The following is a 23,543-nucleotide window of genomic DNA, read 5'->3' on the forward strand; positions in this document are numbered from 1 at the left end:
ATAACCAACAATTGAATTAGCCGAAGAGTTTGAACTTATGTAATTCAATTATAATGTAATTTAATTAGGACAACTCTGATTTCACACTATTATTTGAACAAATGTCGACACATCTTTAAACGTGGAAAACTGACGTGGCAGTCGACGTGTTAAGTATACAATCTGAAATCCGTCAAATTGACGTGGTCTGTAAATTTAGTGTTAATATATTAACTATACCGTAAAGTGCCCTGTTTAAAAATCAGTATCCATATTAAATGTGCTACATACAAAGGTAGGAAAGTCGGTGTATTTCATGACTTCATTTTTAACGTGATTTAAACTCTATTCCGTTTTAGATGGCGCAGAATGCATTTGCCTGAGTTTTTTTTCCCACCGTCGTTAACTATGGCGGAGAAAGAAGTTAGGTTATGTTAGGTTAAGTCTACAGCTGTCAACTTAAATCACATAATGTCCTTAATTTTTCCATGTAACATAGTCAGAGATTAATTCTCTGACATAGTATGAAATGATTACAAGTGGCACGCCATACAGAAACTATGTCATATTTTCGTGATTGGCGGCAAACTTTGCGTACTCCGTGTGTCTACAGAGTTGCCAACAGTACTTTTCGAATTCAATGTCAATATTTTGCACTTATTTTCCTATTATTAACTGTTCCTCTATTTTTACTTGGATTTTTTTCGTTCCGGGGAAGTGTACATTCATTGACATCAAGTCAGTTTTTAACTCAATGCCAATATTACAAGTATAACAAAACATATCCTTTATCGACTCCAATCAGAACTTTAAAGGGTATCACTTATCGAATAGCAATAGTAAGTGATCTAGACCATGATTCAAAAAGTTTGAATGAACAGAATACGTGGTATAGTATCATGAAAACTGGAAGTCTTTTTTGGGATACTACGATACGTTCTTTTAGTATTGTGTGGGATGATAAAAATCAAATGCTAACATCATCATTAACTATGAAAGGACGTGGTATGGAATTGTCTGAATTGGTTACCTTTGATGGGCATTTATTGTCTTTCGATGATCGTACAGGAGCAATATATTATATTGAAGGAGAAGAAGCCTATCCATGGATCCTATTAATGGATGGTAATGGTAAAAATTCTAAAGGTAATTGCATTTATTGTCTTTGAATTTAATTAATTTGTGAAATTCTATATCTTAAATATTTTAAATTATTTACAGGATTTAAATCTGAATGGGCAACCGTTAAAGATGAACATCTATATGTTGGTAGTACGGGTAAAGAATGGACTACTCACTCAGGAATATTCAAAAACAATAATCCACTTTGGATAAAAATAGTATCCCCTCGTGGTGAAGTCCATTCTTTAAATTGGATTTCATATTATAAACGATTGAGGCAAGCAATTGGCATTGAGTATCCAGGTGCATAATTAATCATTTTACAAACGACTGTCTTATTCAATACGTTTCTCATAACTCTAGTACTTTAAGAAGTACAAGGTGACCCATTTAAAGTTTCGCGCGTAATTATCTTTTAAAGTAAGCTTATTTAAAAAAATATTTTAAATAAGACTTACCCTGTTTCGGAAGAGCAAAAGACGCGTAACATTTTCCGTTATAACTATTCACAAAATCGCAATCTGGCAGCACAATCAACATCAGATACCAGCGATCTGAAAATCTATCGCGATACAATCGACATTTTCTCAAAATTAAAATCATATCGATAATTTAGTTAAGCGTTTAACGAGCCATAGTAAATTGAATCACTGTAGAAACCAAGAATGAAAGAAAGAAGGAGCATGTAATGCTAGTCACAATAATACTGATACTTCCGACGCGATCGTAATACGCTTGTAACAGATGTCCCCTATTTGTAAACACAAATGAAAACGGTCATTAACGTAAGTTCGCGTCATGTTTACGTCGGAATCAACGAACTACTGCGACAGAATAAGTTTGGACACGATTAACGAAAATAAATTTTGAACGGATTTAAAAGACCTTGAAACCCCAGTATTATAGGACAGTGAATTCATTTCGAAATAGATTAAAGACTCCACGAAGTAAAGACACACAGTTCCATTAAAAAAACCCAAAGTCATTAGAATCATATCTATCTTTTCTGTTTGTCTGTGGAACACCATTGTTCCGCAAAAACGATATAACCTGCATCGAACAAGAAAATTACCATAAATAGGCTAGCATATGGTTCTCTGTGTTTATTATTTAAGAAATGCTTATAAATGTCTGATATCTGAGACTAGATCAAATGTGTATTCCAGAATATCTTAAAACTCAAATAAGCACAGATTTTTAATTTCCGATACTTAAGGTCGATACGATACTTAAATATCGATAACTGAGATATTTAAAAAAAAATAACCTTACGAAAATAGTGTTAACAATTATAACATTTTCTCCTTTGACAGTTTTTTTTATATTATCAATAGCAATAGAAATATTTATAGCACTCTAGTTGAGTGAGACATCCTGTACACAACTGTGAGAAGTAATCGTTAATTACTACTTCTTCACAGGTTATATGATTCATGAATCTGGAACTTGGAGCGATATACACAAAAGTTGGTTCTTTTTACCGAGACGATGTTCTCAAAATCGGTATAATGGAACTACAGATGAAATAATGAGCTGTAATGTTTTACTAACTACAGACGAAAATTTTGTGGATATCAAGGTTCTTATCTAATTAATCTTTATAGTTCTAACCTAACTTTTATTCTACTTAATTTGATTTTAATATGCCGGTGTATTATTAAAAATCTTATTTTCAGATTACCAAAATTGGTGATTTAGATCGACTTAGAGGCTTCTCGAGCTTCAAATTTTTACCAGACTCTCGAGACTCGATTATTGTTGCTCTTAAAACTGAAGAATATCAAGGACAGACTGCCACGTACATTACAGCATTTACAATTGAAGGAGTGATTTTAATGCCGGATGTCAAAGTGGATGACAAGAAGTTTGAGGGGTTGGAATTTATATAACATTCCACTTAAGAATATTACAGTCGTGTTAAGCAAAATTATGTAAATAAACGTACAGATTTTATAATTCTATATTATTATCAAATATCTCCCGAAATATTGTGTAAATTATTTGGCACAGTTCACTTAAATCATCAGTATTGTACTTCCCGAGATATAATAGTATTCAATGTAATTTCACATTCATCAGCCATTGTACATATTATATAATAATATATATATTTATTTATATAAAAATTACGCGACAGCTGTAATATGTACATATAAATGTTTGTTGATAAATATATAAGATTGCTATTTTAGATGAAATTCATGTTGTACAGAAATTGTGCAATAGAAAATTTATGGCGTTATTGTTTACATTGACCATTACATTCTCTGCCAACAGAACAGTGTTTCACTTGATTCACTTGTTTCATTTTATTCCTTTTTAACATTTTTACCTCCGAAAATCATGTTTCAAAAACTTTTATCCAGTAGCGTAATACGGTTTCAGGGTCGTAATATATATAGTCTAAAATCAATAATATATATATATATATATATACATTGAAAACGCGAAGTGGTGGCAGCAGCATTGCGCTGAGAGAATTTAGTCAACTCGTGGCGTCATGCATAGAGGGAGAGTTATATTTAGTAGATATCAAAATCATACTTTTCCGAATAATTACAAATAGTTTCGTACTTAAATTCGTCTGATGTAGGAGTGGTCATAATACTCAGCCTCTTACAAGAGCCTTAAACTCGTATAAAATATTAAAAAATAACAAAATTCATGTTACTTTTAAAATAATAATAGTTCCTTAATAATAAGAAGAAGAAATTTATTAAATTAAAAGTATAATTAAAACCTCTGAACTAATATCGAAATAAATAACCCAGAAATTTCGTTTTATTTGAACTCGACAGTGGATGTTTAATATGCTCGTGAACAATTATTACAAAACTTTTTATTTTTAATACGAAAGGACTTTCTTACGCAATACCTACGAACAGTGTACACTTTCCAATTTCACGGGACATTTAACACGAATTTAATCCATTTTCGAAGTGACTGAATTCTACTACCCTCGACAGATGTGGTGCATTATATTAGTAGCAAGAAAACCTATTTTCCAATGAAATATTTTATCAGATCATGACGAATGTGTTCGCTTTTGATTTTCCTTCCCCGCAGTGCGCTATAATGGCTAAAATAGGCACATGCTTATCCACGGTGATACGGCGACCGTAACGCGCGTGGCATCGCCGTGACGCAAATTCGTCGACGATCGCAGTTGTTTTTAATTTTGTTAAATTTTACTTTTCTGCAAAACGTAAAAGAAAAAAAGAAAATATCATTGCTGATCGTTTAGATTACGAAAGTAACATTGTATCTGTTATCAATTCATAACGAACGCGAATTTGACAACGCAATATCTGGATCATAGAAATTCGAAATACTTTAAAGCATCATGGCTAAAAAATCTGAAGACGGGAAGGAATGGAGTATCGCTAGACTGGGAATTTCTCTTCTTTTAAATAATAAGATCGAGGAAGCCGAAGCCTTATTTACTGGACACCCGCATAATTTCCATATAAAGGCCGGTCGCTGCTTCGTTTTATTCATGGTATGTGAGTAATGTATTATTATTTTCTGTGGTGACTTTAGGCAGTTATTAAGATCCAGTTAATGAAAAAATCGACTTGGGAGACCTTCCTTTAGTGATCCTCTTTAAAGGGATTGTTTTCACCTCTTATTGTCTTGGTTAGGTAATTCGGTTGCTTCGACCGCGATAGGACCGAAAGAATTGAAGCTGTCGTTTCTGGAACCACTTTCTCTAGCCGAGACGATACTTTTGCTTGCCGGATCATGATCATATTTCTACTTAGTTTTTTCTTAAAGATGATACAAATATAGAAAGGTTTTCAGGTCGCATTGATTTTAAATGGGCGGTTCTATTTTAATAGCCTGCACCGTATTGACTAGTAATTTATTTAAACATCTATCCCAATGACGTCTTACAATATACGAGGTGCACGGTCTAGAAAAATATTGATCATATTTAACATAAAATTCACGGTCAATTTTTTGCTGTATTTATTATTTATAGAAACCTCATTTCTATTATTTATTAGTTACTGTATTATTTACACTTTATGTCTATATATCGATGCTCTCTCTCGTAATGCCAAATAATCGACTCACGTTATCTCTATATTTCTACATCTTCCTTCGTTTATAATAATTATTATTGCAATGTTAAATGTATTCTTTAAACTTGTATGGTTTTTTAATGGGTCCTGAACTTTCATGGAGTTTTCAATTTTTTCCCAAATATTTTCTTCTGGTGTTAAGTGTCTCCTATTTCTTCTCACTTTTTTTTTATTTGTATTTATAATATACGATCTTGGTTCATCTCATTTGTTTACTCGTCCTTCTCTATTCAATTTCGATTATCCAAAAACTTATTCCATCTTGGATATCTTTTCCCTGTATTTTTTGTTCTTGTTTTATATTTTCATAAATCACTCTGAGTAACTTTTGTAAGTTCTACAATTGATCAGTCAATTGTGCACAGATTTTAAGTTTAAAAGCACCCATTACGATTTTAAAGTAGACACGGGAACCAGTAATTCTCGAATAAACTTTCAGAACGCTTTGATGACATTCGAGGATGACAAACTTGAACAGGCCATTCTGCTTTTGAAAGATATGGAAAGGGAGTGTGCATGCAACATAGGATGGCTAAAGTCCATGAAGAGTAAAGTCTTCAGAACGGAAGAAACAGGCGTAATTACTTTTATTATTGTAGAAATATTCTTATTTCTATTTTCATCTAAAACACTCGAAATGTAACTGATGTAAAAACCGCTGATCAAAGAATACTGTTGTAGAAAGATTATGCCAATAGGCTGGAAAGGCAAATAGTTCTAGCAGACTCGCAAGTTTGTTCAGCGATATTAACGTTATTGCAACAAGAGCTCACTGGTTACGTGCGCGGTGGTTGGATGTTACGTAAAGCTTGGCGAGTTTATCAACATGCACACACGCAAATTTCCCAGTTGTATCAACGTACGTTCGGTGCAGATCCGGGTATGCAACTGAGTTTTACCATTATTCGTGAACGGTGTTAATTTGCGCTTCGATAGAACGCTTAAAATATATTCTGTTGGCTGTGACCTTCCGTATTAGGGTGCTTTTAAACCAGCTGAGCGTATAATGTAAACCATAATCGAGTAGATCAAACAAACGAGAAAATAGAGCAAGAGCATTCGTTTATGTTCGTTTGGTGTAAACGGTCATCGAACAATCTGTTTGGTCCAAATAAAAAATTAGTTATAATTCAATTTAACAAATGCAAAGTATTTGTAGTAATGTCGAAAGGTAACGATTTTCCTGTTTTTCGTTTCTAGTGGGATTCGAGTCAACATGCAGCACCCCTTCGTGCAACGGTTCTTTCTACTCCTTGCAAAGTCCACATAGCCCAGGTTCTTCGGAATGGTCTATACCATCTTGCAACGGTTCAACAAACAACTTGACACCAATCGCGTCCCCATCAGGTCTGCGAAGCTCTCTATCAATGTTGTTCTCGCTCACTGGCATCACGTCCGAACAACAGACACCGTAATTGTTGTTTCTTCTTACAAACATTTCTCTCTCTCCTCCTCGCGGGAACCTTTCTCGTTTTACTTCAGCACCAAGACAATTGTCACGCATTGCTCCTGTTTCGACGATTAAATCTTGCATTTGAATTACCCTCCGAAAATATTGGAGACTACACTTACTATGCTCGAATCGTTAACGCTTTCACGATCGCGTCTAAAACGTAAATTTTAATTAGTAACGTACAATAGAGATTGTGACTGAATACACAGACAATGAATTTAAATGAGTTCGTTTCTTAATAATTAGTAAAGATTCAGAGACGTTCCAAAAGTTGTTAATAGAAAAGTGAGAGTAAATATGATCGTCAAAGCGTTAAGATCCGACGACGATACACGGTATAAAGGAACCTAAATAATTTTCAAACAGCTTGACATGTGCGCACTAACTGTTTATATTAAATTTGCTATTGTTTCCGGTCAATGGCAACTTTAAATTTCCGTTGAAAACTAACAGAAGTGGAAAAGTGATGTATTTTACAGCTTCGTGGAACCTACCGAGGTCTCGCGATTGATGTCGGCAGTTAGTTTCGGCTATGGAATTTATCAACTGTATGTGAGTTTATTGCCGCCTTCTCTTTTAAAAGTGATCCACTTTTTGGGCTTCGAAAGTAACAGAGAAGCCGGGCTCAACGCGCTAATGAACGCGCGACTTAGCGAAGATATGCGCGCTCCTCTCGCCACGTAAGTCTTTTTCGCCATTATTCTGCCAAAAGTAATCGACATAACGAATCAAGATGACTTAATGATCTCGATACTACGGTGTCGTTACTCTATCTATCGCTCTTTGTAGATTATCTTTGCTCTGGTACCACACGATTGTGCGCCCATTTTTTGCACTCGATGGAAGCAACCTACGAGCTGGAGTAAACGCAGCGAAACAATTAATCGCAGAATGCCATCCGGAATTCAATAATTCCGCTCTGTTCCTTTTCTTCACAGGTCGAATAGAGAGGCTCGAGGTAAACATGTTGTCCGCCATTCTTTCCGTAATGAATATTCTAGTGTAGAAGGTCAATTTTTAAGCCTCCTTCAGGCTTTTTTGCAAGAAATCCGTAGGAATTTTTTGTATGATCTTCAACACGTATTCGTAATCATTTTAAGCATGTACAGAGTGTTTGGCCACCCCTGGGAAAAATTTTAAGATTCTGGGAGATTCTAGAGGCCAAAATAAGACGAAAATCAAGAATACTAATTTGTTAATTGAGGCTTCGTTAAAAAGTTATTAACGTTTAGAGTTCCGTCTGTAGAAAAACAATCTGTGAATATTTTTCTCGAAAGTATGTAAGAATTCGGGGGTATGTGTATTGACTAAAAATGATTGTAATTGACCCCTGCAACCAAAAATAATTTTTTCAGAACGATTTGAAATTTTTTAATTTTGTCAACAAAGTCCACCTACTCGAATTTTTTTCTCGAAAATGCGTGGGATTGTGGGGGTATGTCTATTCACTAAAAATGATTATAATTGATCCTCGCAACCGAAAATAATTTTTTCAGAATGATTTGAAATTTTTTAATTTAATTTTTTAATAACTTTTTAACGAAGCCTCAATCAAGAAATTGATATTCTTGATTTTCGTTTTATTTTGGCCTCTAGAATCTCCTACTAAAATTTTTCCCAAGAGCGGCCGAACACCCTGTATATATTATTTATTTCTAACCGTTCTATTAATCTAAAGTAAAAAAATAAAATAGTGTCTTGATTAATTTAAATATGGCTATCGCATGAACCACAATGAATAAAAAATAAGACCGATTAAAAAAATGTCGACAGATTGAAGTTTGAGTATTTGCCCTATAAATAATTTAAATAATTTAAAGAAGAAGATGTATACTTTAAGAAAAATAAGAAGAAAAGTCGATTTTTAGAAACTTCTAGACCAGAAGTCATTCCATAACGAATGAATTTCACTGTATAAAATAATTATCTGATTCTTGCAGTCGAACGTGAATGGCGCCCTCGAAGCGTATGGAAAAGCTGTCGAAGCTTCTAATCAAAGAGAAATAAAGTTGTTGTGTTTGCACGAAGTGGCTTGGTGTCATCTTATTCGTCTCAGTTACGAAGAGGCTTACCAATCTTTGATGCAATTACGACAGCAATCCAGATGGTCCAAGAGCTTTTACATTTACTTGGGAACAGGTAAACGATATATGCGTTTCCCGTTTCATCGGTTGTTCTCTTTTGTTACTTTTGCAATGTCTTTGTCTCTTAGTATGTTGCGGAGCGATCGGCAAGTTCGACATCCTGGCAACAACTTATCGAACGATTCTTCATTTTGCCAAAAGAATGAACAAGAAGACGCAAGTCGGTGTATTTATTTTGCGCCGCGCGCCCAAGTTGATGAACCAAGAAACTGGACAGCCGTACACGGTTTTGTACTACAGGTTACTGGTGTACGAATTACTGTATTTGTGGAACTCTATGCCGTCTTGCACGTCGGAGTCGTTACGGAATATACTGCTAGGTAATAAAAAACGAGAAGACGCGAGACATAATTTTTCGAACACGGTTAGATTTTGCTAGAAATTGACAACAAGTTCGTATTTTCGTACGATTTTATGTTTTAGAATGCAAAAGTAATCGTTCAGACGAGCCTATGGTTGGATTGACCGATTTGATAGAGGGTGCAGCTTATTCTTATCTAGGTGATATAGATGCATCGATCAAATGTTATCGAAATTGTTTGAGACGACGTAATCCATCCAATGATGCATACGATCAGCATGTTAGCGCATTTGCACTTTATGAACTTGGTAGTGCACTTTGCGCCATTAATGTGAGTGATAGAACGTACAATTAATATACGTACGTAAGCTAATGGTATAGTGATTTCATTCTCAAGGTGAAACAGGATTCATCTGCTTAGACTTGGTTAAATAAGTAAAAATAATATAGAACTGCTTCAAAACTGTAATATCGTGACTATAAACTATCTAGAACCTCCTTCATTCATAAATGTTATAACCTCATTTCTATTTTTAAAGGGTTTGAGTCAGAACTATCATACAACAGTTTGAAATAGTTATTTTCAGAACCTTTTCGATCCCTGCTTTTTCACTTACAAGCGTTTTGTTTTAGAATACTGAGGAGGGAAAGACGGTGCTGTTACAAGCCCAAAACCAATACAGAGATTACGACTTTGAAAGCCGACTGAATGTGAGAATACACACTACTCTGAAGAATGTTAACTGACGACAAATGAAAATATCAAAACCACCCTTATATTTACTGTACAAAGTACGTGTAGTATACTCGCGCTAACGGGGTATACACTGCATTAATACGATAATGTTTTGTTCTGTAACATCCCGTCTATATTGTTCGACTAAAATGTTCTACATATCTACATGAATGATTTAAATGCAAACACATAAGACTCGATAATACGACATAATTTTCCTATATTACGGAGAACTGTACCAAGTGTGTTCTGGTATTCCGTCTATGAATAGAATGATTTGCATTTATAAAAGCAAGAAGTAACATAACTTTCATATACAAACACTGTACATAAACTTGTTCATTCTATTATAACGTACGCAAGGTGGTCCATTGGAAACAGAACGCTTAATATAGCTCTCTTGATTTTGAACACGTAAAAAAACTTAGCATCATTTAAACTCATGGTACAAATATGGTGCTCGTTGGATTTTCTCCTCAAGGCCATTTCTTTCGGAATTTTCTAAATCACTATGGCTTTTTGAAACGGAAAGAAAAATTTTCGACTCTCACGTGTTCTAAGTGCCGTTAAAATGAATTTGTTAGTGTACCACGGTTATGTCCTTGACATTCAGCTCGGAAACTTGAAATTCGGAGGAAAAAGTTAAAGCTTTTCTTCGACTTTTTGAAAGTTTCTTTCGATGATCCGTCCTATTTACTCCAACTATTTACATTACTTATTCATGGATGTTGATTAAAATAGATCTACTTCATTGCATTAATTTTAATAAAAAATACTACCGATTTATGAGATTTCCATTCAATTCCATTGATGTTGTTATTTTACCATATGTAACCTACTGAGAAATATTAATTTCTGAATATTAAACAGCCTTGTTAAAATGTTATTCCTATTATTTACACTATAAATATATTTATGTTTCATTTTTAAACAGTCTGAAGTTTTCTGAAGAGACTTTCTCATAAAAGTTTCAATTATTTTTTCTTATGTTTAAAATGAAATGTAAATGTAAAAATATATGCTTTCGAGGAAGATAAATGTAATTTTACTTAAAAATATACATATTATGTGTCCTTAGAAACAGCTTGCTTATGGTGTATTGTACTTGAAACGGAAATCTTTAAACTAATCAAAATTCATTGCATGATATTATGAAAAATGAAACATATTTTTCTTCAGATAGGAAATGTCTTTTTCAATAGTAAAAATACGAGAAAAAACAAGTATTATCCACTTGTAATAAATTCGAAACATAAAAGCAAACGCGGGAAACAATAGCAATTCGCAACTCTAAAAGCAATCCGTGAATTAATTATTCGCAACGCTATTTTTAAAGCAAACGCCCGATACCTAAGTTTGCATAAAAATAATCGCGAATCGTGTTTATTCGCAACTCTATGAGCAAACGCGCTTATTGTTTTTCGCAACTCTATATACTAGAAGCCAAAATAAGATGAAAATCAAGAATACTAATTTGTTGATAGAGATTTCGTTAAAAAGTTATTAACGTTTAATGTTCCGCCCGTACTGAATTTTTTTCTCGAAAATGCGCAAGATTTCGATGGTATGTCTATTGACCAAAAATGATTGTAATTGACTCCCGCAACCGCAAAATAATTTTTTCCAGAACGATTTGAAATTTTTGAATTTAATTGTTAATAACTTTTTAACGGAGCCTCCATCAACAAATTGGTATTCTTGATTTTCGTCTTATTTTGGCCTCTAGAATCCCCCATTAAAATTTTTCCCAGGCGTGGCCGAACACCCTGTATATTGAATGAAAAAGTTATTAACACGCTGATTGCCACGTTTAAATGAATTACAGCATGAAAAGTATAAATATATTGAACATATTCAATGATGTACTAAGTAAATGCATACATGAACCAGCCAAAAAAAAACTAACTACAACTACAGACAAGTATAGTGACTTAGTAGAAACATAGAATGATTTTCCATTCTCATCCGAAGATGAAGATGAAAAACCATTTGTTGCAGCCCACTCTTGAGACAGTTTGTCAGGGCCTCTTCGACTCATTGAGAGCCTTTTCTTTCTTCGGCGGTCCTGCCAATGCCTGAAACTTAAACCTACGCTCGAGATTCCGCGCAATACACAGTCCTCCAACGATTCTACGAATCGTTATCTGACCAGGTGTGGAGAAACTCGAGCGGGACGAGCGTTTCGGTGATCCTACCGCGAACGAACGCGACCGCGAAGAGCGACTGTAAAGCCGCGCGATTCCAAGAACCGAAAGTAAAACCAAAACAAACGGTACAATCCGTTTGGATCGGCTAACGTTTCGATTCTCCAAATCGAACTACAGGTACAGGACCTGTGGCAGTCCTGCCCTGACCCTACCTACTTATATCTAACACACATACCAGAAAGTAAGTTACCTACCTACCTAACGCTATATTTAAAAAATTGCAAAACTCATTCTCGCAAACATACACTCCACGGTTCTCACGCATAATGTTCGGGCGCGGCCTAAACTAGAGAGGATTCCCCGGGGTTCCCCCGACACCCGAACATTGCAAACATTCACACTCTAAGGTACGTACCATGTCCTGAAATCGGTTGACAAAGTTTAGTGACTATTGCGTTTTTAGATCATAGCCTTTAATAAAAATTATATTTTATAAATATATGCTTTTATGTATTTATTTATTCGTTATGTTGTACGCATCCGTGTGTTCTTTGAAAGACATTATATCTATTACATAATTCGAAGGGTTTATAATATCTTGTAGCCATTTCGAGAAAGTGTCGTCAATTCGTCTTTCTTAATTTATTTATGCAAAATTCGAAATCTACTTTCATTGAGTATTCAAGAATTATTATAGAAATTACAAATAAAAGTTTAATATTCTTATTGCATTTCGTAAAAATATAATGTTGTGAAATACAATATTATTTGTAACTTATAATGAATTTTAAAACGACGTACTTCCACATCCTAACCAGACACACATATGTGGAAAGTACATCGTGCACAGTTCACTAACAAATGTCAGCCGCTAAAGAAATATATTATTAGAAATTCTTACAAACTAAATCATCGTGCTCATTGCCTTCGCTCATGCAAGTAACACCTGGGCACTTGCATGAGTTCAGGCAATGAACATGGAAAAATGCCCTGAAAATCCTGAACTAGAAAGTGGTAATAAATAAGAAAATATAACGAAACGGTATAACGAGACCAAAATACGTTAATACTGAAAAATGTTATTTTTAAAGAAAATTATTGAAATTGAAATTTAATTATTTAAAAGGACAAACATTAATGAAGATTCTACGATAAAATAGATTACTTTGAAAACTTTAGATAAATTATTTAAATAAATTTATTAAATTGTTAATTAATTATCCTCGGTCAATTCTGTTGTGAAAGTAAATTTTTGAAAATATGAAAATAATTTATAATACTTGTTACTTTCACTCGAAAATCGACTAGTCGCGAAATGTTTTTTTGTACTTAATATATTATACATCATGCGTTGTAATAATTAAAAAAAGGATCAATATTCAAAAAGTTGTCTTCCTGAGGTTAATAGGTTAATGAAAATATTCATTTTATAAATATTTAATATAATACAAAAATGAAATTTTTTGAACAAGTAATAAAGGTATCTAATATTTTCTATTAAAATTATTAATTTATATTTTAACATGAAATGAGAAAAATATAAAAAGAGATCAATATTCAATGTATGAATAATATTGTTAAGATATAGTCATCATTGTATAATGAATTTAATCAAATGTAAAAACAAATTACTGTATAATTTTATTGTAATTAATATTTATATTTAAACATTACTGAATGATATGCTCATATTCATTTAATATACAGCATTTATCGTATTAAAAAGCGCGATGTACAAAAAAACCCTAGCCTGAACTAAAAGATAAAGCAATATGTGTTTCTACTCACGGGTATACAAAATACCTGCAGTCACTATACTCGCTAAAAATACTAATATACAACCGGTCACCCGTGTTGATCCGGACCTTTCATCCTACAACATGATTGGGGACCGGAGGAACAAAAACATATGCGACTTACCGAATGTTGACTATAACGAATTACTACCGCTATGGTTAGTCCAAGACGATGTTGCTTTCCAGTGGAAGTCGTTAACGAAGTCATTGGCATGGTGCTGGTTTCCAGGATGTAGGAATGTAATCTAGAAACTGGAAAAAACAAGAAACAAATCCTAATCTCTTGTTATAATTATAGAGATTTTTAATTTAATATAAAAGACTCTACATATTCAAAACTTAGCAAAGCTTCTTGATAATTTTGAAATTTTTTTAACTGAGGTAGCAAAATTTGAAGATATTAATTTTGTTCCAAGTGTAATATAATAAAGTATACCTGATAAGTATTGAGGAATTTTAAAATCTTAATTATTTAATTGTGAAAACTTGATAAACAGACAAAGACAGTATTTTGTGCGACGTAATTAAGAAATAATTAAGTAAGCACTAATGAGCTTCTCCACTTTCTTCTTTTCTTCTCACTTTACCATTTCTCATAAACACAATGTGTTTGAATAAAAGTAACTGTTCAATTTGAAAATATATTATATTAAGTAGAAATAATTAAGTAGAGACTAATGAGCTTTCTTACTTTCTTTTTCTTTTCCCACTTTACCATTTCTCATAAACACACTGTGTTTTAGTAAAAATAACAGTTCAATTTGAAAATATATTATATTAAGAAGAAATATTTAAGTAAACACTAATGAGCTTTCCTACATTCTTTTTTTCTTCTCACTTTACTGTTTCTCATAGAAAACACTGTGTTTTAATAAAAATAACTGTTCAGTTTGAAAATATTATATTATATTCAGAAGAAACAATTAACTAAACACTAATAAGCTTTCCAACATTCTTTTATTCTTCTCACTTTACTGTTTCTCATAGAAAATACTGTGTTTTAATAAAAATAACTATACAGTTTGAAAATATTATATTATATTCAGCAAAAACAATTAACTAAACACTAATAAGCTTTCCTACATTCTTTTTTTCTTCTCCCTTTACTGTTTCTCATAGAAAATACTGTGTTTTAATAAAAATAACTGTTCAGTTTGAAAATATTATATTAATTAAGAAAAAACAATTAACTAAACACTAATGAGCTTTCCTACATTCTTTTTTTCTTCTCACTTTACTGTTTCTCATAGAAAATACTGTGTTTTAATAAAAATAACTATACAGTTTGAAAATATTATATTATATTCAGCAGAAACAATTAACTAAACACTAATAAGTTTTCTTACATTCTTTTTTTCTTCTCACTTTACTGTTTCTCATAGAAAATACTGTGTTTTAATAAAAATAACTGTTCAGTTTGAAAATATTATATTAATTAAGAAAAAACAATTAACTAAACACTAATGAGCTTTCCTACATTCTTTTTTTCTTCTCACTTTAACATTTCTCATAAACACAATGTGTTTGAATAAAAGTAACTGTTCAATTTGAAAATATATTATATTAAGTAGAAATAATTAAGTAGAGACTAATGAGCTTTCTTACTTTCTTTTTCTTTTCCCACTTTACCATTTCTCATAAACACACTGTGTTTTAGTAAAAATAACAGTTCAATTTGAAAATATATTATATTAAGAAGAAATATTTAAGTAAACACTAATGAGCTTTCCTACATTCTTTTTTATTTCTCACTTTACTGTTTCTCACAGAAAATACTGTGTTTTAATAAAAGTAATTGTTCAATTTAAAAATATTATATGATATTCAGAAGAAACAATTAACTAAACACTAATAAGCTTTCCTACATTTTTTTTTTCTTCTTGCCTTACTATTTCTCATAAACATACTGTGTTTTAATAAAAATAACAGTTCAATTTGAAAATATTATATTTAAAAAAGTACATTATTATAATATAATGTAATATATAATATAATTATATTATTTTAAAAAATATTGTCTTAATAAAAGTAACTGTTCAATTCGAAAGTATTATATTATATTAAATTAATATAATTATATTAAAATTTGAAAGTATAAATTTTTTTCTAACAGTGTTATACGTAAAATAAAATATGATACTTACATTTTCTGCTTGTGTAGCATCGCCCGAAATTGTTCTTCAGTGATGCACTGACTCTAATACTCGTAACGAACAATTCTAATTTTCAATGGAATAATTGAAAAAAATAGTAAAGAAAATGGTGAACTAACGCAATCGAAAATGGCGAACAATTGACTCTATTGTCGCGATTCGTAAAGTAAAGAGAGCCCCGATGCTCTGGAAAAAATTTGCAAGCGCACAACACTGACTCGATTCTCGCGTTTCCCTAAACTCTAAACGATAATCTAAACAAAGCTACTGTGCTTCGAGAAGTAGAATACTAATTAGACGAAACAAACACAGATTTTACTGACCACATTGCACGTGGTCATTAATATGTCTGAAAAAAGAAAAAGCTATTAGCTAAGCACACTTACAGCAGGCTTACAAGGAATATGATAAAAAACTCAATAAAAAGGCATAAAAAATTTATGTAAATATACATATGCTCACGTTAATTATTCAATTTTAAATCATGGCGGAGATTGTGTGCCGGTAGCGTTCCACGTGCTTGAATTGCAATCACGGCCTGTTACAGAAATAAAACACAAATTTGTCACGCGTACGTATTAATATTGTATTAAGGCACCGATGGAGAGTGAGAATGCGAAATAATTAGGGAATGGATACGGTTAGAAATCAAAAATGTGTACCTAATTAGACGTGACGCTGTCAACGCACTCTTCACACGAATTTCCAGGGAACGAATGACGAACGCCAAGCAGAATAGCCGTTAACCGACGCTAAGTAATGGGTGGTGGGGTGAGGCGAGGTGGTCAGGTGGTCCAACATCTCGATTCTCGTATCTCCGAAGGAAAGGTTAAACCTTATATTTCGAATAACGTTGTTATTGTATGTGATCGAGGATGCTCTACGTAGAAACAGCGATTGTAAAATAAATATATAAAGATAACAGGCAAACAATTAATTATTTAATGATTTATTTATCGTTATACTTGTGTGACGTCACAATACGTAACATTCGTCTTTCGATATATTCGATAGATCGAGAGTCTCTCTTAAAGATGAAATATCGATCTATTATGCCATTGATAGGTAACTCAGTCGATCGAAATACAATGTATATACTTAATAATATGTAAATATATTAATTTTTAATCGAAATTTTAATTAATGTTTTAATAAAGTTTTATAAATTTTGTGAATGTAACAACAGATAACCTCTTTACAGTTGCTATTGTTGTTAACTTTAATATATGAGTTGAATATGTTTCTCAAGTTCATGTTTCTTACTCATAGCAAACAAAAAATATGTATAGAATATACAAAAACATTCATTTTTCACGATTTTCCACTCTACGTCGTAGGACACTGATTCCTACTAAATGACTGTTCTAGTCTACTACTCATCTGTACTTATTTCCTGTATATTCTAGGATATCTTTTAAAAATGATTTTATTCTTTCATACCACTGCTAGTATTCCTAAATCAGGGACCACGATCAGACACACTTGTGTTTTGAAAACTCGCTGTGTTTATATCCTCAACCGCCGACCGTTCGACTTCACCTTGGAGCTGGGTTCACGAATTCCTTGTCCGTGTACACTCAACTATCGCTTTACACGTTTCCAATACGCATTGTCTGTGCATTAATCCGTGTGTCACGAAAAAATATTGCCTGTGTCGTCTCCTCCATACTTCGTCTATGCTTGTACCACAGACTTCATATCATTACCACAGACTTTTCTGGGACTCTCGAGCCCCATTACCATTTTCGTGTCACTCGCAACGTTACCATCGGATTTAGAAATGAACACGAGACAGAAAATTAAATTACAGAAATTTTATTATTTTTTAACGGAATGGAAGTTGTACAGTTCAAAATTGGGCATCAATCGATTAATTAAAAATTTTTAATTTCGCCGAAAATTTTAGCACCTACTTGAATTTTTTTCTCGAAAGTGCGTAGGATTTTGGGGGTGTGTCTATTCACCAAAAATGATTATAATTGACCCTCGCAACCAAAAATAATTTTTTTAGAATGATTTGAAAATTTTTTTTTCGCTGAAAAATTTAGGCACCTACTCCCTGTCGATTTTTCTTAAAACTTCATTTTTGATTTTTAGTAATTTTGTTTGACACCCTATAGAAAAGTTGTCTAATACTTTTTTATAGGTATCTATGAGCTCTACTTTAGAAAAAAGTTTCATTGAAATATATTCACTACTGTAGGAGTTATGGCCGTTTGAAAATTGGACCATTTTTATTAGGTTTTTCTCAGTTTACGGGGTCAGAGATCAACTTTTCGAATATTTTTGCAATTTCTACATATTCTTCATCTAAATACGCGTCGTTTGCGTTTTTGAAAATTAAAATCGTCCAATCCGTTCAGGAGTTATGGTGTTTTAAAAATTCGTATGAAAATTCGGGGGTGCATTTCTGGTCTCACATTAGATTTTCGGTAAGGAATTTTTTTCTCGAAAATGCGTAGGATTTCGAGGGTATGTGTAATAATCAAAAATGATTGTAATCGATCCCTGCAACCGAGAATAATTTTTTTAGAACGGTTTGGAATTTGTTAATTTTTCCGAAAAATTTCAGCTCCTACCAGAATTTTTTTCTCGTAAGTGGATAAGATTTCGAGGGTACGTGTGTTCACCAAAAATGATTGTAATTTACCCCCGTAACCGAAAATAATTTTTCTAGAACGATTTGAAATTTTTTTTTCGTCGAAAAATTTAGGCACCTGCCCCCTGTCGATGTTGACGTTTTAAAGATACGCGTGAAATTTGAAATCGTTCTAAAAAAATTATTTTCGGTTGCGGAGGTTAATTACAATCATTTTTGGTAAATACACATACCCTCGAAATTCTACTCACTTTTGAGAAAAAAATTCTTTACCGAAAATATGTGTGGCTAGGAACGTTTCTGTAATTTCATTTTCTGTCTCACTTCCTCTTGTATTCATTTGTGTAACCTGTTAGTAATGTGGCGGGTGACACAAAAATGGTAATGGGGCTCTAGAGCGCCAGAAAAATGCATTAAATGTAAGGTCTACTCGTATACTCGTCTGTGATTTTCATAATCATGTTTTCGCTCGATCAACCGTAACCGTCTGAAGTCTGTTTTACAACTTATTCGGCGGAACATTGCCACTAGCCGTGTGTTTATCGGTCCGAAGTGACAGAACCTCGACAAAATTTGAAAAAAATCCTAACAAGCTACAAAGTGTCCACTCCGATTCTTCGAAAAATCAAATCTGTGATTATGAGGATGTTCCGATGAGCGTTCGAAACACGCACTGTTGCGCTAATAGAGGAACCTGTCCAGCCGCTATATTGGATTCCTCTCGCCAATCTCGTTGGTACTATAAACTCATCAAACCATTTGTATTTTGCGTCATTACATCGTTATTGGGTACGTCCTTCTGCGATTAATACTAACAAATTGTGAAACAAACCGTGATTGGAATACATTGCATTCGGAAGCTGTTCTCACAAGCATTTTAATTACTCGTAGATAGGTGATTCATTCTTTCACGAATATTGACATTAACATACTATCTAACTATTTCAATGTATAGTAAACAAATATCAAAAGTAATAAGCTATTAATATTTATTATAAATCAAAGTAATATGAAAGAATTAAAACGAAGAACCTAGGTGTATTTCTTGCGTGTAATTTAAATTCCAATTATGGGTTAAGAGCGATCAATAACAGATTGCAAGTAAATTTCAAAAGACGAATTAGGTAATTCGAAATAAAACGCGGCCCATTGACAATTTCAGCCATGTCCGTCTCTCATCTCTGCGACAAATATTCAGCCAACAGGACTTTCAAAATAATCAGATCCGACTTGGCGAGTCTCCGATCATATTTGAACACACTTTCGGTAATTAGCACACACCGTGGTTACACGCGTTTCGAAACTTTTCAAATTGTATCTTTAAGCAATGTTCACTTAGATGGAAGTGAAGAACGTAATGGAAACGCGAGACGATTTAAAGAGTAAGTTGAAAGAAGTTGGATACGTGATACCAAAAATGTCCGAGGCCATTCTTTATTTAAGAAACCAAGTGTCCGAGGGTAACAAAGATTTGACGTATCAATTACAACATCATAGGCTTCGTTGTGTATCGTAATAATTGTTTACCGATCCGAAACAGGAATGGACACGCACACGAAGGCGTTATTAAAGGCTATGTCTCCAGACAGCGTAAGAGATTTGGTGAAGAGTGAATTACAAACGTACGATGCGGACAAAACTGGAAGAACAGATTACGCTCTTGGAAGTTCAGGTTTTTGAGAAAGAAAATTCATTTTTCCTATTTTCGACCATTCAGCCGCAAATTGTTTCCCCTTATTTTGGAATATTTAGGTGGCGCGATCCTCTCCACGAGGGACACAGAAACCTACTCTGCTGGTGCACCGGTGCTGAAACTTTTTGGAATTCCGATTTGCCAACAACAAAACACGCCCCAATCGATAATTCAGGTTGCTAGACATCATTTTTAATATCAACGATTATTATGCGTATACAAAATATTAGACGACAGATGTCAGGAATCTTAACACTTTGACGGCCGCTCTCACGTATACGTGACTTTGCGAGCTAGCAGACGTTGGCCATTGTCACGTGTGCGTGATCTACTTTATCAGTCACCATTTCATCATACATTCAACTTATTACGTTTGTTGAGGTTACATTCTTTATAATAATATTCCTAGCATCTTCGTGTATCTCACTTTGGTCTACAATGTCAGTGGTGACGGACAACGGTCTTCGCGTGATACGTGCGGCCATTAACACCTTAACACTCATATTTTTCGGGTTAACCAAGAATGATCAGGTTTCTTTATTGGATTTGTTTCTAAAAATGCGGTTTTTGTTAATTACAATGTTGTATCTAATGTATAATTTGAAGGAAAACAAATATTATCATTCCTTAAACCGTTAGATTAAACAAATATCGTTTTTCAAAGCAGTTAAACTCGGACATGAACGTTAAAGGGTTAAAGTGTTAAGAAACGATTCTGCGTGCCAAATAAGACGAAAATACGTTTGAAACTTTGTATTCGAGTTATTAATTGCTCAAAATACGCATAAAAGGTATCGGAATCAAGGGATATATGAACACAATAAAGCATGGTTAACTTTACTAAGAGTTTGTCTTCAACAGCAGTACTTTGAGTAAAAGGGATTGGGGGGATGAATCATGAAGAGTCTATCGTACAGATTATAGTGAAATTTAACCGTGCATTACTGTATAAAGTGTCGATACTAACCACCTCGATGAAATCAACTACATTAGTTCAGTTAATGTGGTTATTGAAATTTCAAAATCTAATTAATAGATAATGTCTATAAACTTTTTTTCATTATTTTTGTGATCCAAATTCTCCTCCAAGTTATACCTAATGTTAATATATTAGATCGTTAACCACATTTTAACATTATTTTGAATAAGTATCAATAGTGATAAAATAAAAAGCTGAAACAAATGAGCTTAAAAATATCTTGTTTGGTCCCGGTGGTGAAATTTACAATCTAATTAGTGTTTAGTGTTTAATAGTATTCCGGATTATGTATTATTAGAAATAAACTAATTACACAGACTGGTGTTCTTCCGGGAGAATGCTGGGCCTTCAAAGGCAGCACTGGCAGTGTTGTTATACAGTTACTTGGTTCTGTATATGTTTCTGGCGTCAGTCTCGAACACATACCAGAAACAATATCACCTACAGGAGAAACAAGTACCGCTCCAAAAGATTTTTCTATTTGGGTAAATATTAGCGACTTTTATTATTTAAGGAAACTGTTTATTTACAATACACTTTAAACTTGATTAAATCTAAAACTATTGACAATACAACTTTACGAAACGTATCCTTTCATAATACAGAACATAATTTCAAGTGTTCACAAAACATTTTCTAATCCTTTTGATTTATCGTAACTGGAATAATCGACAGAAAATGTCATTCTATTAAACGAGAAACTTTTGATATTCGAGATCTCCAAACATTCACATCTCTTTTTCTGCATATTTTTCTATAATTATTTCAGCGAGATCTGACATAAAATTTGCCTAAAATAAAACTAACATCAAAGACCATATCTCACTTGTCATCATAACGCAATGAAAGAGGTTCTCATACAATTGTAAACGTTCTATTTAATTCAAAAATTTATTATTTTTATATTTAGAAATTGTGCATAAGATGTTAAGAAATGTTATATTTCCAGTAGATTGTAAGTAAACAGTTTCCTAATAGTTTAACAAGATGTTTATACACATAATTATCGTTACGCGATAATTATCAGTTCATATCGTAAATAAAATTTCAATTTTTACAAATTTCATTCATTTTAATATATTTTCAGGGATTGGACTGTGTGGAAGATACAAATCCCTTCTTTTTCGGTAACTTTATGTACGACAATACTGGTCCTCCTATACAATATTTCGAGATTCAGGTAAATCAGGAGTTGTTATTGTACTATATTACTTTCCTGATTTATATAAATGTTCATAACTTGTAGAAGGAACCGAAGAAACCGTATGAAATAGTCGAATTAAAGATTCACTCGAATAGCGGCAACAACGAATACACTTGCATCTATCGAATACGGGTACACGGGACCCTATGTCAAAACAATAGATAATTCCATCTTAATTAATTAACGACTCTGAATAAATAATAGAAATTTCGACAAGACCTCTGCGACCGAAGAGATTAGCTCCAAGAAAACTCAAAGGTTGCTTATTCACGTAGCGTAGTCAATAATTTAATATTGCTTTGGATAGTGTCTTCATGTGTATGTATTATGTATACTTTATCCTATAATAAATAAAGATATATGTATTTCGTATTACCATCATTGCTTACGTCGCGCACGAATATTTTGTTCGTGATTTGGAATGATCATTGAAATTGTCATTTGAAATAATCATTGTTGGTAACGATAAAAACATTTAGTAGAATTTTTACGAATAAAATCATCCGAATAATTCATTTACTAATTGTAATATTTTAATAAACAGTCTAGTAACGCGTAATGGGAGTACTAAAACTACACGAGTGCATCTTCGAAGCCATTTGTGTTTTTTACATAATTGAGGCACTGTTAGAAGTGACAAAGTCTCCTCTTTAAAATGGTTCTCGTTTATGTCGATCTAACATTCCATTTTGGAAATATCGTCGTTTGAAGGAAGACGTAACTTTTCTAATTCTACTATCTCTGTCTCCGTCTTACGCATTGCACCTCTCTCTGGCACGTGCGTCGTGCTGCCCTACCTCAAACACGTGACGTGCGCAGTGGACAGCGACGCATACTCTTTACTACTTACTACGAGCACGTGCGGTCAATGACCTCATGACGTCAACAATGGAAAGTAAACAAATGCTTCGAACCCTTATATCTCTGTAACTAACAATACGATCGACTTGAAACAAATTTCGTTTTCAAGGGCTCTTCATCTTCTATCCGATAAATATGCCAACTATTATAATGTATGCTGTCTTCAATATTTATTTCGATATTTATTTTGACGCTATATTCAGCAATTTCTATTGATTACACAACGGCATTATATGTGAATTGTTTATTTAATTGAAAGTGAGTTTTTTGTATACAGGGTACTCGTGTCAT

General features: G+C 33.0%; 2 protein-coding genes across 2 annotated transcripts; both read left to right on the forward strand.

Annotated features, from left to right (window-relative positions):
• The first annotated feature begins 82 nt into the window (after window positions 1–82).
• Window positions 83–3,307, forward strand: LOC143345684 (apyrase). The gene is made up of 5 exons (XM_076773057.1): window positions 83–274; window positions 339–1,125; window positions 1,201–1,404; window positions 2,523–2,680; window positions 2,778–3,307. Exons 2-5 carry the CDS (start codon window positions 540–542, stop codon window positions 2,988–2,990), a joined length of 1,161 nt encoding a protein of 386 aa, XP_076629172.1. The 5' UTR covers window positions 83–274; window positions 339–539; the 3' UTR covers window positions 2,991–3,307.
• Window positions 3,308–3,606: 299 nt separating this feature from the next.
• LOC143345690 (tetratricopeptide repeat protein 39C) lies at window positions 3,607–22,589 on the forward strand. The gene is made up of 16 exons (XM_076773064.1): window positions 3,607–4,600; window positions 5,626–5,763; window positions 5,868–6,066; window positions 6,387–6,597; window positions 7,119–7,319; window positions 7,429–7,597; window positions 8,580–8,778; window positions 8,852–9,104; window positions 19,129–19,304; window positions 19,678–19,781; window positions 19,855–19,975; window positions 20,056–20,187; window positions 20,268–20,383; window positions 21,505–21,672; window positions 22,275–22,367; window positions 22,434–22,589. The coding sequence occupies exons 1-16, from the start codon at window positions 4,445–4,447 to the stop codon at window positions 22,554–22,556; spliced, it is 2,559 nt and encodes an 852-aa protein (XP_076629179.1). The 5' UTR covers window positions 3,607–4,444; the 3' UTR covers window positions 22,557–22,589.
• Window positions 22,590–23,543: the final 954 nt, after the last annotated feature.

The sequence above is a fragment of the Colletes latitarsis genome, chromosome 9, assembly GCF_051014445.1.
Source record: "Colletes latitarsis isolate SP2378_abdomen chromosome 9, iyColLati1, whole genome shotgun sequence".
NCBI classification, from domain to species: domain Eukaryota; kingdom Metazoa; phylum Arthropoda; class Insecta; order Hymenoptera; family Colletidae; genus Colletes; species Colletes latitarsis.